At 51.9% G+C, this 16,017-nt stretch overlaps 1 protein-coding gene across 1 annotated transcript in view; it reads left to right on the top strand.

Annotated features, from left to right (window-relative positions):
• JPH3 (junctophilin 3) overlaps positions 1 to 16,017 on the top strand; it is a gene marked incomplete at its 5' end in the record, with an annotated part of 56,947 nt that overhangs the window by 24,202 nt on the left and 16,728 nt on the right. The window contains one exon of the mRNA XM_084270142.1: positions 15,109 to 15,233. Within this exon, the coding sequence (XP_084126268.1) occupies positions 15,109 to 15,233 (125 nt within the window). The remainder of the gene's footprint in view (positions 1 to 15,108; positions 15,234 to 16,017) is intronic.

Raw genomic sequence — 16,017 nt, 5'->3', positions numbered from 1 at the left:
GCTGTGTCAAAAGTCAGGGCTAGCTGGCACGCTCGTACAGGGCCGGCTCCGCGTGTCCCCGGCTGCCACCCTGCTGCCTGCCTCTGCATCTGTGTGCAGATGGGAACAAGCTGGAAAACGATGCTTTGCAAAAGGAATCTGATGGAGAAAAACCTCACCAGGGTCCTTTTTAGCTCCTAAGAGGAGTGGCTCAGCGTGAGGTTTGCCAGCCCCTCAGTGCTCTGACATCCTTTGGCCACAGCTCCTGACGTGGTGGCTCCTATTGCCTTTGTTGCTGGGTCAGCTGAATAAAACACCCCTTCTCCATGGCCTAGGTGTGCAACATGAATTCATGGTGTCGTTTCCAACATCACGAGGTTGTGATGCCCATTCACAGCCTGTTGCATCTGCCCACTCTCCCGTCCTTCCCATGCTCACAGGGGAAGACCTCCAAAATCTCCGCAGTCCTGTCAGACACAGCAAAGTGCAGTGTGATGGGCTGGTTCTGGCACAGAGTGAAGCAGGAGATGGGCTTTGGGATGCAGGAGGAACCAAAACACCTGGATGGGGAGAGCTGCACAGAGGCAGGAGCCCAAAGTGCCAGTGCCAGAGCGTGATGTAGTGCCGGTGCCGGTGCCAGAGCGTGATGTGCCGGTGCCGGCTCTGCGGTCGCCTTTGCAGCGGGACCAGATGGAAAGGGGCAGGGATGGCACAGGCCAGCAGCGAGCCAGGAAGGGTGGGAGGAGGGTGATTCACTCCTGGCAACCGCTGCTTACACGGGAAGGGGTTCCCCTGGAGAGCTGGGCAGGAGGTGAGGGGCAGCGTGGGGGGGCCAAAGGGGATGCTGCCTCCTCCTCCTCTTCCTCACCGGCATCGCACAGCCTGGATCATCTGCCTGGTTTCTTACCCAAACCTTTCACCAGCTTGGGGTCAGCATTGCTGCCTGGCCTTGCTGCAGCATCAGCCCCCCTCAGGAAAAAGTGCAGGATGATTTCAGCCCCCCTCAACCCATGTGAGATCCCTCCTGCCTGCCCTGACTTCCTGAGCTGAGGAAGAGGATGGTGAAACCTCTTCACGTTCCAGTGGAGCAGCCCTTCATCAGAGGAAGGAGGGAGGGAAAGAAAAAGCCTATACCAACAGCAAAAAAGCCAGCCCCTGTTTTTCCCTTCTGCTGCTTTTCCTATTCAAGGAGCAGAAACTGCAGCGTTGCTTTTCTCAGGGATCTTTGGGAGGGGGGTGATCCTCCCCCAGCCTGCGCAGCTGCCTGCCAGGCAGGCTGGCTCACAGCCCTGACACTCTCCTCCATCCTCATCCTCACCCCTCCCTGGGGGGCTGGGGTACCAGTGTGGGTACCCACAAACCTGCAGCCAAGCCCAAGGGGTGAAAGTGGGGGATGATAACTGTCCCACCACCCCAAACCCCTGCATCCCCCAAACCATGTTGGTGGGAGCTGCAGCTCCCTCACTGCATCCTGACGATGCTGCACCCCAGTGATGCTGCACCCCAAAGCTCTGATCGCTTCGAAGAGCTGAGGGGAAGGTTTGGGGTCCCTATGCAGCCTTCCCACCTCGCAAGACAGGCCTGCATGCTTTTTTTCCTCTCCCAGCTACTCTTTTGGGTTTCTGGCATGCATTCCTGCTGGCTGCACTGCTCCCACCCCAGCCACCCTCCCACCTGCTTCCCTGCAGCAACAGTCCCAACACCCCCATTCTCCTGTCCCACTCACCCCCTCTCAAAGCCCCTTCCTCCCCAGAGAGAGGTGAAAGCAATATCAGGAGAGCAAACAAGATGAAAATGCTGAGCTGGGCAAAAATTTTGAGTATTATTTTCCTTGCTGGTGCTTGGGAGCATTGCTTCCTCCTGCAGCCAGCCTTTGGGATGCTGGGGGGGGGACCGGCACCGCCGTGGGGTGATCACAGGAGCTGGGCTGGGGGGGAATCTCAATCCTACAGTGCTCTTGCAGTCAGTTTGAAAAGCCTGGAGCAATGAGGTTTCTGTCGCCTCTGTGCAGGACAAATGACAAGCTGTCCTGGCTTCCTAATCCAGGAAATTAGAGGATTTGGCCATAGACCCTGCTAAGCGAATTTCCACCCCCCCCTAGAAAATCCCAGGGGGATTTAACCCATGGATCTGACTGATTATCCCGTTAAAGTTGTGACTAAGAAAGGCCCCAATTCTTCAGGGTGCTGAGCACCCTAAAATCCCATGGTGTCAGTGATGTGGCCATGCCTGGTGCTCAGCCTGCTGTCTGATGAGACCCTCCTTTCATTTTTACCCCACACCCACAACCCCTTTGCTGCCCGCTGGCTGCCAGCTGGGACAGCAGAGCCTCACTGCAACCCCAGCCCAAATCCACCCTGTCCCGTCTCCATGTGTCCCCCTCCAGGGATGTGGCACATTATTTGGGGACTACTGGTTTTCCTTTGGTCCAGGGCAATCTGCATGGGACAGACCCTGTGGGAAAGAGGTGGCAGAGCCAAGGGATGCTGGCAAGAAGGAACTTTTCCAGCAGGAGTGGGGTGGGGTGGGATTTGGACAGGGGTCGGTAGCCCTTGGCCACAGCATGGGGGTGAAGAATAAATAATGAAAAGCCCAGGTTCCCTCCTGGCAGGACCAGGCTCTGAGTCCCTTCCCCTGTTGTGCTGCTGGCTGCTTCTGTGGAAATTCTCATAGGCTTTGCCTTGGAGGCAGCACAGGTCTGCAAACCTGGGGCCATCCACTGGCCTTGGGGCACCTCGGTGTTTGGGGACCAGAAAGGGCACCCACCACTCCAGCTGGTCCTTGCCATCAGCATCCCATCCATGAGATCCTGTGGGATGCTCAGGGTGCACTGGGATGGGCTCAGGCAGTGGGGCTGAGCAGACCAACCCCTCTGTGGACCCAGCAGCTCAAGCATGGCCTTCCATCTTGGAGATGCCTCATGAGAAGTGGGGTATTTAGGGGTCCAGGCTGCCTTTTGGGCTCCTAGGTAACCCCCAGGCAACAGGGAGGAGGGGCCTGTGCAGGCAGTGGGGATGAGGAAAGCAGCTCCTTCTGGGTGGGCTGTGAAGTTTGAGGGAGGCAGGAGCTGCCTGTTGCTGTGGCAACCTGGATGCCATATTTCCCCCCTCCATCCGCAGGGCTTTGGCCACCGCAGAGGGGTCTGCTCCCTCCTCCTGGGCACCATGGGCTGAGCGCAGCCCTCAAGGCATCCCCAGCCCCTCACCCTCCAGCCTGCACCCACTGGGGTTGTGGAGGATGTGGGGGACTGGGGGAGGTGTGGACGGGGCTGGCTCAGCCCCAGGCAGTACTCCAAATGATGAGAAATTTCACCCAACCCTCCTGTCCCCTCTGCCTCTCCCCATGGGGACTGGAGCTGCAGAGACTGGTGACAGCAGCCATTTAGCATCTGATGTTGCTTTTAGTAGGGTGGATTTGGTAGGTACCATTTCCAGCTGAGATTTCTGTCCATGTCCAACCAAACTCTGTGTAGGGCTCCTCTGCACGGATGGATGGTGGTACCCTGGGTTTGGGGCACAGCCAAGCACGGTCCTCATCCCCCCTTGGCACCTTCTGGGGTGGTGTTAAGCAGTGGGGTTAAGGGGATGCTCTCTGTGGCTGGTTTTCCTTGGGGAGCATTTTTGTTCCGGGGTGGCATTTTCATGGAGCAAAACATGGATGTTTTTCACTTACCAGGCATCTCCTAGGGCTCTGGGCACAGAAACACATTTTTCCATCGCTCAGAGGATGGTTTTAACCTAATCCCTTAGAACCCCATCCCCTCACCCAGAAAAGAGCCATCTCTTCTAACCCACAGGGCTGGAGGTGGTGGAGAAGTCCCAGAGGGTATCAACCAGCTCTCCTCTGACAGCTGGAGAGCACCCATCAGTGCTCCCAAGGCCATTTCAGCTCCATGTCTTGGCCTGAGTCCAGTCTACGCTGGAATTAAAGTATTAAGTTCAGTTAAACGAGTTTGTCGTTGACTAGGGATGAGTTTTGGTTGTTTTGGGGGTTGTTTTCTTCAGTTCCCTCTGAGCTGGTGTGGGTTTTGCTGTTGGGTGTTGGGCAGTTAAAACAGTGCATGGTTGGAGGTACATCATGGATCATCCCCATCCATCCATCAGCCCATCACCAGGGGAAAGGAGAACTGTGAGCTGGACCTTATGCTGCATCTTCTGAGCCTTTGTGGTTCAAACAGCAGGGGAAAAAATAAGGAGAAAAAAAGGAATTGCCTGGAAAGTTCCTTTGCCAAATGGCTCTTTTGCTTGAGGTGACCAAACCTTGTGAAACTGCCAAACAGCTTCAGCCAAAAACTCGAATGGGGTGAAGGGTCAGGGAAGGAAAAAAGACTTTTCCTTGTGGTTCCCTCATGTTTTGCTTTGGAATTTGGTTTGAATTGTTCTCTTTTAGGCAGCAAAGTGAAGCTGAAATTAAATCAACGGCTCTGCTTTGCTTGCCTGGCATCACCTCCCTCACCTGGAGTTGTTTGTTTGGAGTCCCCACATTCTCTTATCCTGGGAACTTGTCCCTTGGCTGTAGGGAAAGGCTTCCCAAAGGGTTGAGCAGTGCCAATGGCCCTTGGAAGGAAGTGAGGAGCTTCTCTGGAGGCAAACCAGAGGCTCCATCTGCTCCCTGTGCCTGTGGTCTGCTTGGGTTTCTCTCTCTGTGCTCCATTTCGCACCTTTGACATGGAGGTTTCCACCCAGCTCTTCATCCTGTACGTGGCACCACCCAGCTGATGAGGTCAGAGTGAGAAACGGGGGGATATGGGATGTTCTGAGGAGCCTTCTGGTGACGGAGGCCAGAGTGGGGTGCTGCTGGTCTCCCAAACCCTCCTCCTTTTGACCTTCCCCAGCTCATGGCAGGTATCCTGCAGGTCATGCTGAGCTTTTCCTAGCATCCTTCATCCATCCTGCACAGGTTACTTTGGATTTGTGGCCGGGCTGATGGAGATGATGTCCCAACCGCTTCTCCACCCTCCTCTCCTCCATAAATCCAGGAGGATGAGTAAATCCACACCTATCCAAACCCACCATGGTCAAACCTCCCATCAAAACCCCTGGTGTAACAGGCAGGGACAGGCTCAGGAGGGTTTCAGCGGTGCCGGCTTTGGAGCCAGCCTTGCCTGGAGACAGGGCGATGCAACCGGAATGCAGGAGCCAGCCTGAAGTCATTACAGTCGGCAGCATGTACAGCCAAACCCAGCACTCCACATGTCCAAGCAGGCTGAGTTATGGCTGCTCAGGGAGCTGTAGCTTGGCCTGGTGTGCATTTAAAAGTCTCCTCCCGAATGCAGCATCGGTGTAGGGCTTTTCTGCTGGTCCCTTCTAGCATTTACTACAGGCAGTGTAGATCTGCAACATGCTGATCATCCAGCACTGCTGGGGGTTCCTTGGAGCTTTCACTCCTTCATTTGCTTTTTCTTGAGGGTTTTTGGGGGGCTTGGGGTTTGTTTTTCCCCCACCTTCTTTTATATATTTGATTTCCCCCCCCCCCCCCCTTCTTTTCCAAGGGTTGTTAGTGATTTCTTCCAACCTGCTTCACCTCCTGCCTGGAAGCAGCAGGCTCGTTTGTAATGGGCTATTTTTGCACAGGGTTAGAGGAGGGTTTGTGGCAGGGATGTGCCTCAGGGATGTGTGCGTGGAGGGCTGTCAGGGGATGAAGAAGGGTGACGTCAGCGGTTCCCATTTCCATTATGTCCAGGTCCATTATGTCCATTTTCCATTACGTACTCAACAGTTGCCCAGTAAAATCAGGGAAACCTGCCCCATCCAAAGCACAGCAGCTGGCAAGAAGGCAGCATCCCCCCCCACTCTGCTCACGCCTTTCTTCTCCTTGATGCTAAACTCTTCCCAAACCCTGCTCCCAGCGGGTTCCTGCAGGTTTTGCATCACCACCCATCGCTTCCCGGAATATAACGACTCTCCTGGCATTGCTGCAATTATCTCATACCTTCCTGGGTTTATAAGAAAAGGGGAAATTCCATCCCTGGAGCTGGAGTTTCTTCTTGCTGCCTCCGCATCTGGTGTGGGAGAGGGGACTGCCCTGAGGTCGGCTGTGTCCCGGAGCAGCTCCCCGCTCCACCGCTGCCATGGTTGAGCTCTTCCCGTGGAGCCAGTGAAGTGTTGGGTCCAGAGCAAGGCCAAACTTGCTTCCCAGGACAAGTGGTGGGGACGATGGCATCCAAGCCATTCTTCTTTCCAAGGCAAAGCCTGTCTCCTGCGTGCAGGTCTGGGCTGGCAGGCACCGAAGCGCCGGCAGGTACCGCCTGGCCGCGTCGCTCACCTGCATCCTCCATCCCTTCATTCCAAGTGACAGATGGCAGGAGATGAGACTCCCTCTCCAGATGTTAATTACCTTGTGAGCTGTAAATAACATCTCAGGGCAGCTTGTGCATCGTCTCCGGTGCGAAAGACCCATCGGCTTTGCCCTTGCTGGAGGGGCAAAGAATTAAAAGGCTGGGAACCCACTGGGAGGGAAACACACAGGTCTGCCTGGCTCTGCTTATTCTCTGCAGCCCTTGGCTGGAGAGAGATGCTGGCAGCTAACGGTGGCAGATGTACCTTTGGGTACCAGCTCCCTCTGGCCCAGCCCTTGGAAGTTTGATTTGCCCATGCCAGGCCCGGTGTTTTTCATTAGTGATGACAGGGATGAAATGAATAAATCCAAGAGGCCCCATGACTGATTTGGGATGATGACAATTAGGAGAGGCGGAGAGGATTGTGGTGTTACGGCCATTCTCATCCCTCCCCACCAGGAGAAGGTTCTGGGGATGCCTGGGGATGGGAGAAGCCAAGATGATTGTGATACAACTTACTGCTTGCTGTGGCCTGTCATCAGAGACGTGTTTTTCCCAGGATTTTGAGGAGCTGACATTTGATTGTGGCCCATCCTCACCCCCCCAAGTCATCATCCCTGTGCACCATCCCACATCCTGAGTTCAGTTCTCCAGTGCAACTCGCTTTGTCTACTTAAAAGCAAGGCATGGGACAGAAGGACACAACCTGGTGACATTTTTCCCCTTACTTTGATTGAAAAAAATGGTATTTCAGTGTGAAATGGCACATGATGCCTGGTCCCTGATTGTGGGCCCCAAAATGTAAAGGTAGAGAAGATCTGGCACAGGTTCCTGGAGCGAGGAGCTGAATGGGAACTGGCTCCATCCCTGTATCCATGAATTTTGGTGACCCTACATGTGCTGTGCTGGGACTCAGGTGCCTGCTCTCAGTGAGGTTTCCTGGCTGACTTAGGAATGTTTTTCCCCTAAAACCTTACATTTCCACAGGGAAACTATTGGTTTGGGCTTTTGGGGGTATTGGTTTGGGCTTTTGGGAATCTTCCACATTCTCTATAATTTCACTTTCTTGGGTGATAACAAACACATGGGGGTATTTTTTTCAGGATTAAAGAGTTTGACTATTTAATTTTTAGTTTGTTTTGGTTTTTTTTTTAATTAAGACATTTTCTCATGAAATGTGCCCTTCTGAGAAATTTCTTCAGAGCCCACAGTAACCATTCCCTCTGCCCCATGCCATCCCAACCATCCCCCTACCCATCCCTCTTGCTGATGGGAGGTTTCCCACTCCTCTGCCCAGCCCTCATTGCTCCCCACTGGTATAGACAGAGCAGGGGTGCTCCATCCTCTCCACCCCCAAAAATCACCTGGAGTCAGGCAGTCTGGCAGCAGGCACAGGGAAGCCAGGCTTTCTCTTTGCTATGCACAGCACCTGCTCTCTGTCTGGCTGCAAAAAGCCAAGAGCAGACGTTTTGGGCTGCATTACGTCATGTCAGAGGTCACATTAAGCTGCTTTTTTTCCTTGATTAAGAATTCCAGCGATGGGGAATGGGGAGGGGGGGAAAGGGGGGAGCGGTGGTGGTAGAAAAAGCAGACAGAGGAAGTGGGCAAGGGAAATATGCTTCTGATAAGCAGGTAAATGGGAATTTATGCACAGCTAGCTAATTGGTGTGTCTAATATTCCACCCCCTGAGTACCAGCACTGTGTTACTGCCTTCACAAATCACTCAAGGCAAGCTGAGTGCAGTAACCAAGCCAGGAGAGCTGTGGAAGGAGTTCAAGCTGGAATTAAGAGTGGGTTTTATCGGGGCAATAAATGCCAGATAGGGAAAATAACAAACAGGTTGCTAATTGCTGCCATCTCCCCACTCCCTGAAGGAAATGTCTAGACAGAGCCTGGCCCTGGGTCGCACCTACCCTGGCCCTTGTCATGGGGTTATTGTGATGGTCTCTGGGGATCAGAGAGGTTCTGGGTGTGCAGGGGGCTGTGCCTGCTGAAGGGTGCTGAGCCAAAGCCTATTCTGGGGGCAAAGGGAGGCAGGATGGGCTCTACAGCTCTCCCCAGCTCAGCCCTTAAATCAGCGATGCTCCCGCAGAGGTAGAAGCCAGACAGTCTGCAGCAGCTATTAATAATTCAGTCCCAATTTGTCCCATCTAGGAGAGCATGGAGACCAGCCAACACCCCCCTCCTCACAGGCAGGGTTAGAGATACTGCCCCAAGCCAGTGGGACCTCTTTCCACCCCTCATCTCTCCCACGCCGGGGTCTGGAAATGCCTCTCCTTGGTTGCAGGGTGATCTGATAGCCTGGGGAGGGGGATGCAGCAGCTCCTCTCTCTTCAGCTCTGGGGCTTGGTTACCACTATCGATCACTTGGTGACTTTTGCTCTGTGTTTCTTGGTGTGTCTCAGCTCGATGCAATTAGGGCTGGATCCTGTGCCAGTGGGAGTGTAAAGTAACAGGGCTGGAGGGACTCACATGAGCTTGGTTGTTGCATGTGGGGTGGTTGGGCTGAGAAGCTCCTTTTCCTCACCTCATCCAGCCATCCCTTCCCAGGATAAAATGCATTCCCAGGATAAAATGCATTCCCAGGGTAAAATGTATCCCTTCCCAAGATAAAATGCATCCCTTCCCAGGGTAAAATGCATTCCCAGGATAAAATGAAACCCTTCCCAGGATAAAACGCATCCCTTCCCAGGATAAAAATGCATTCCCAGGATAAAATGCATCACTAGGATAAAATGCATTCCCAGGGTAAAATGCATCCCTTCCCAGGATAAAATGCATTCCCAGGATAAAATGCATCACTAGGATAAAATGCATCCCTTCCCAGGATAAAATGTATCCCTAGGATAAAATGCATTCCCAGGGTAAAATGCATTCTCAGGATAAAATGAAACCCTTCCCAGGATAAAATGCATTCCCAGGATAAAATGCATCCCTTCCCAGGATAAAAATGCATCCCTTCCATGTGTCCCTGTGCATCCCTGAGCCAGCCCAGCTGCTTTTCAGGTGCAAACAGAGCTGGGGGGTTGGAGGGGAGAGCAGAAGCATCACGTCTGGAACGCCCAGAAAACTCTCTCTGGGAATATTTCCTCAAGTATTTCCTTGCAGCTAGCACATGTTTTAATTGAGTTTTGCCATTTGAAAAATACATGAGCCTCTGTAATGGAGGGGGAAAACATTCCTCCTGTTGGAAGATAAAGGCACATTTAAAAAAAAAAACCAACCCAAAAAGCTGCCTGATTACATATTGACCTGAGAGACAAAGTGAATCCAGTGGAGCCAGCCCAGCCCCTGAGGAAAACTTGAGGCCGTTCCTTATGTCCCAGGATGAGCTCACTGGCTGGTTAACTCTATCCTTGATGCTTGGGAGTTGCCTGTGAGCCAGCAGCACTCATCTGCCCAAGCAAAGTCATCGGTGAGGATGGCACGTGGTGAGCTTGCTTATTTTCCATGAAAATATGGGTTATCTTTTATAGGGCAGGAGGAGTTTAAAGAGCTGCATGGAAGAAGGCTTTAATAATAGTTTTTAATCATTTTCTCTTGAAATCAGCTTTCTTACTTTGTTTCTATGCTCTGGGCAGTCTGTGCATCACTCCAGTCCCTCCATCTGATCTAAAGAAGTGCAAAACAAAGGGGAGAAGGCAGCAAACCCCTTTATAGTTACTGGGATTTTTGGAGATACCACAAACAAGGTAGAAAAGATTAAACCCCTTGTAGTGCTGCTGAAACCAGCTCAGTGCTGAGCAAAGGGTTTGTGGTAAACATGTGTGTGCCCTCATCAAGGAGTTGGGACTTTCTGGAGAGCCCAGGCAAGGTTTCCATCAGCTCTTGGCATGGGATGCTGGAGCACTGGGGATGCCCATCCCTGTGGAGAGACCCCAACAAACAGCAATAAAGCAGCATTTTTATACTCCTCTGTCAAGCCTAAATCCCCCTGAGAAAGGGATCCCCTCTGCAGAGCTTTGGGTTCCTGGGGATGTCAGAGGAGCAGGGAGTTTGCTTGCAATAGAAAGGAAATCCTCCCCAACAAGACCTGCCTTGTGCATTTTGGGGAACAGCCCTTCTTTCCCAGGAATCTTGCCCACACGATGCTTTTTCACACTTAAACCACAAAGAATTTGGATTTCCCCTGCATCCAGCACACAGCTTCCCTTGGCCCCAGCCAGCCTTTTGCTCAGCGAGCCGCTGCCTGGTTTTTATTGAAGAACAACCCCTTTTCCACCCAGAAATGCAAAAAAACCTAAAGGAACAAGGATGGGGAGTCCCTCCTCCAGCTCCAGCTCTCCCATCATGCCAAGGCTGTGCTCAGAGCAAGCTGGATGGAGGTGAGGGATATGGAAATGCTGCAGGTTTCTTGTGGTACCAGGTGCTATCCCTGTGGTTACCAGCATCACTCTTACGACTCCTGAACCGACCCATCTCCCCTCAGGAATATCTCTGCCCATCTCTAAACTAGCTTGAATTTCAAGCCTAATTTTTAAGTGCTTTGTTCCACTTGTTCTCCTGCCAAAGCATCCCATCAACACCTTGCCTGGTTTTAATCTTTGCTTCACTCCTTCGTGAAGCCACTGGGTACCACAGATTTTGCTGAGAGCTCACCCCTTTTTTTGGCTAAACCATCCCTGAGCATCAGATCTGCAGTGGCAGTGCTTGTACCAACTCCTCTCTCATGCAAAAGCCCAGCCAGAGTCACCATTGGCATTCCTAAAAAGCCAAGTTCTTCCTTGGAAAAATCAGTTTATTCCAGGTTCTTATAGATTAGCTGGTGCTGATAAACTTGGCATTCCAGACCACTCGTGGGCATTACCCCTTCCCTTCCCAGTTCTGGCCAAATCACAGGAGATCTGCAAAGATCCACAGAAATCTGGTTGGTTGGGATTTTTTCCCTGCCTCCTGCCAGCTCTCCTTGCCAGTTTGACCACTTGCCCACCCATCCTCCAAGAAGAGTGAGTCAGCTTGGCAAAACAATTAATAAATAAAATAGCCCAAGCCAGTCCCAGCATGGACATCTGCCCTGACCCAAATCAGACCCTTGGGTCTCAAGAGCCATGAAGCACCCCAACCACCACCTCTCTGTGTCTTCCCAGCCCCATTCTTGCCCAAACACAATTCACTTTGATGGTGAAGTGCACTGAAGTGTAATTTAGAGGTTGTGGCTGTCCTCAAAAGTCCTTCTTCATCAGCAAATGATGCTCAGAGAGGTCCCAGCCATCCCCATCACCTCTGGATGCGTTGCTGCTCCTCTTCTGCTCACCCATCCATTGCAGAAGAAACCCAGGTGAACACCTTCCAGCAGATGCACAATGTTAAATCAGGTCAGATAAGATGAGAGGGACACCGTGCTCTCACCGTGCTTTTGTCCAGCGGGCTCATTAGGGGATGGTAACGAAGGAGGGATGCAAGAGGATCTGTTTAATTCCTCCCACCCCTCAGCATCCCCAGCCACCTCCTCCTCCTCCAGCTGCAGTGCTTCCATAGGGAAGGATCCAGCCTTATTTTGACAGCAGTTTCCAGGATGGTATCTCTGCCCAGGGAAGATTTATAGCAGCACTTAGGGCAGGAGAAGAGTGATTCGATCGGGGCCCGTCCGTGTGTCGTTGGAGGTGATTGTGCCCCTGTACTCAGCATTGGTGAGGCTGCACCTTGAGTGCTGGGTCCAGTTCTGGGCTCCTCACCATCAGAAGGACATGAAGGGCCTCAAGTGAGTCCAGAGAAGGGCAACCAGGCTGGGGAAGGGGCTGGAGGGCAAATCCTCTGAGGAGCAGCTGAGGGAGCTGGGGGTGTTGAGCCTGGAGAAGAGGAGGCTGAGGGGAGCCCTTCTCCCCACCTCCACTGCCCTGCCAGGAGGGTGCAGAGAGGTGGGCGATGGTCTCTTCAGCCAGGGGACAGGAGCTGGGACAAGGGGCAATGGGCTCAAGCTGCCCCAGGGCAGGGTCAGCTCAGCTGGGAGGGGAAAGTTCTTCCCTGGCAGAGTTGTGGGGCTGTGGCACAGGCTGCCCAGGGAGGGGCTGAGTCACCCCCGGGGTGTGTTTAACAGAGGGGAGATGAGGTGCTCAGGGATCTGGGGCAGCACAGGATGGGAATGGTCAGACTTGATGATCTTAAAGGTCTTTTCCAACCTGGTGATTCTTGGGAGAAAGTCCTGCTTTGCAAGGAAACAAACTCCAGCAATTAACTGGGGGATTAAGATTTGCCGCACGCTCGGAGCAGCGGGCGTGTAGAAAGGAGACAGCTGTTAAATTTAGTACGTGGCAAAGTCATGCGAGCGCTAACTGGATTACTGGCGTTTCTCTGGGAATACTTATGTATTTTATTATGCAACCTATAGATCATGGTAATGCCGCTTTTCACCCCGACGGCGCCGCTCCTCCGAGCATCTTAGAGAGCATTACAAACAATTAAGGCTGCCTGCGCCTCTGCGCCGCGCTCGGCGCTGCATCCGCTCCGTGGGTATTGAGTGGAGTCTTTTGGATTGGAGATGGCTTAATTAATGTGATTGATTTTTAACTCTTTATGGGCTGAAGACCAGAGTTGCTGCTCTTCCCGGGCTGATCCAGGAGTTCACAGGCAGGGATTAGTATGGAAGGTGATGGAGTTAGTTTTCCAGGTGTGGAAATCAATCAATCAATGAATCCATCCATCCATCCATCCATCCATCCATCCATCCATCCATCCATCCATCCATCCCCCAGGAAATCCCTCCCTTCCTCCCCCAGGAATGGTGATTTTGACCCATTCTGGTGAAAAAAAGGAGGGGTGATGAACACTGAAGAGGGGAGCATGACTTGGGTGGTGTCGCCACATCTGCTCTTCCAGCGTAACCTCCTGTTCTGCAGACACCTTCTGGTGTCCCCAGGACCCTTGGAAGTGGCACAATCTGCTTTTCAGCGCTTCCAGCCTCCTTCCCTGGCAAGAAGTGACAGATCACTGCCTCCAGTGGCATCTCCAGGGAGGAGTTTAGGGAGGCAGTGTGTAATCCTGCCTGCTGAGTTTGGTCCAGACACTATCAGACATTATTAATCCTTTGTATCAGGCCAGCAGAGACTGGCAGCGTGCTCCATGGATGTGCTGCAGTATGGGAGGGACAGTCCCTCCCCTGAACAGTTTCCAATCTGAGGAGACAGCAAAGGGATAGAGGGATCTTCAGGAGCTGACATCCAGACCACTGAGAAGCTCCCATGGAAGATGCCAGCCTTTTTAACAACCTCAGAGAGTCAGCACCTTAATTTTAAGCTTTGGGTGGCAGCATCCTTGGCACCGGGCTGGTTTAACCCAGTCTGACACCCCAGCCTTCCCCGCCGACCATGTTTGTGCCAAAACCAGAAGCAGTTTGTTCCTCCTCACCCAGCAGTTTGCTGCAGCCTCCTGCTCCCAGCATCCTTCCTCCTCCTAAAAGAGCTGAACTGGGATCCCTGCCAGGGGATGGGGCTGGAATACGCTCATCCCCTCCTCCAAAAGCTGCATGAGTGTCAAACAGAGTGAGCACTGGACCCAGAGTGGGTAAAAAATACCCCATTTCAAACAAATTTTCCCTTGCATCCATCACAGAGGACCTGTGGGACCTGCAACAGCATCACCACAGCCCCTCCACCGTCTTGGATAGCTCTGAGAGAACAGGTCGCACCCGTGTCTACTCCAAAAGCAGCCAATTTATATAAATAAACCACTTCTTAGAGCAGAGACAACTCGTCAGCACTCCAAAACAAGTGACAGGTCAGCTCTGGGAGCGGGGACCAGGCATCTCACCCAGGGCTCAAAGAGGTGGCAGTGAACAGCCCCGTGCCCGCCCGGTTTCATATCCCCAGTTTGGGCTGCGTGATGCAACGCCAGGCACATCACTGGCCCTGTTTTCCATTTATAGGAGCCTGTCAGAAATGGCACTCCTCTCCAAGCAGATGTGGAACAATTAGAGGGAATTCAGAGAGCGGCAGGGGAGAGAGAGAAGGGGGGAAAAAATGATTAAAGGAGGTGGAGGGGCTGAGTTTGGAGGGAAAAGGAATCAGTGGAGCTATTTATAATGCTGCCTGCATAGGGTGAGTAGGAACAGGAGGGTTTGGGGTTGGTTTTTTTGAAGTGCCTTAGTAATTCAGCTGAGGGGAAGGGGCAAAGCAGCCTAAGGAGGATGGTCTGCGGAGGGGCTGTGTAACAGTGTGTGTGGATCCTGAGTGAGGGGATGAAAAGCCACCAAAGATGAATGTCCAGGGAATCGCTGGTAACATGGGAATGCAGGGGACAGACATTCATGCAGAGTGACAAGAGATGCCCCAGTAAAGGTGTGTTAAGGGCTGTTGAAGGCAGGACTGATGAGAAGCATCCCCCTACCCTCCCCAACCCGGCTCCTACTGCTGCTCTTGGTGACGAAGGGCTTGTGTTTACACCCAGCGTTTTACGCAAGACGTGTGGTGGCGGGGGTGGGAAGCTTCTCTTTTTCATCTGAAAGCAAGTGGTTTTGGTTAAAAAATAAACCCGGAAAGGCTGGCTTTAAATCCAGGCCTTTGGCTCCAGAGGTTCATGGGAGCTGCTCGCAGAGGCTGCTGCAGCCGCTGGCTGGTTCCCCCACGGAGGGATGCGTGACGGAGGGGACCACCCTGCTTTGGGGTGACACATCCCTGAGGGAAACAAAGCATCCTGTGCCTGTTTCCAAACTGCCAGGACCATTTGCAGACTGAGAAGCAGCTCATGAACATGTCGCCGCTGTAACATCCCCCCCCACCTTGCTCCCCACAGTGCCCCACATGGCTCCTCCATTGCGGCCTAACGGGGTTTTTAGGAGCAATGAGGGTTTCTCCGCGCCTCGGCCTACAGCGGGGAGCTGCCTAACGCTGCCCTTGTCTCTCTGGTTGCCTTGCAGGACGTCTCACTCCCGGGCCAAGGCGGAGGCGGCTGTGACGGCGGCGCAGAAAGCTCAGGAGGAAGCGCGGATCGCCAGGATCACTGCCAAAGAGTTTTCGCCTTCCTTCCAGCACAGGGAAAACGGTCAGTGCGTGCCGCCATGCCGGACAGACCCACGGACACCCCCATGCTGCTCTCTGCCCCACTCAGCCCTGCAGAGACCCAAAACTCCCCAAAACCAGCCCCGTGCCAAGGCTCAGAGTGTGCCTGCAGCTCCCAGGCCTCACCAGGACCCTCAGGGTGGGAAACCGCCCCGTAAGACCAGTTTCAGGAGTTTTAGCACAAGGCTTTCAATATTCAACACTTCCAGCTCGTGCAGTCCTGTCATTACAGGGATCTCCTCTTTTCACACCAAAACACCCCCTTTTTTTTAAAAAAACCACATAGATGGTCCTGCAGCAAAAACCCAGCGACTGCTCTGGAAGCAGAATGCAAATAGAAATGATCCCAGGGACAGCCAATGATTTTACCCCTGTGGCATTTTATTTTATTTTATTTTATTTTATTTTATTTTATTTTATTTTATTTTATAGTTTATATTCTATATTCTATATTCTATATTCTATATTCTATATTCTATATTCTATTTTATTTTATTGCTTATATTCTATATTCTATGTTTTATATCTTATTTTATTGTTTATATTCTATATTCTATGTTTTATATTTTATATTTTATTTAATTTTATATAATTTTATTTTTCATGTTTTCGTTATTTACTTTATTTCATTTTATATATTTTCATTTTAGTTTAAATATTTTAGTTTAATTTTAATAGTTTAGTTTAGTTTCATATTTTATTTTATTGTATGGTCTATATTCTATTATTTTTTATATTTTATTTTTATATTTTATTGTATATATTTT

This window comes from Gallinula chloropus (genome assembly GCF_964237585.1).
Source record: "Gallinula chloropus genome assembly, chromosome: 13".
Classification (NCBI taxonomy): domain Eukaryota; kingdom Metazoa; phylum Chordata; class Aves; order Gruiformes; family Rallidae; genus Gallinula; species Gallinula chloropus.
This window is presented reverse-complemented; position numbering and strand designations above follow the sequence as displayed.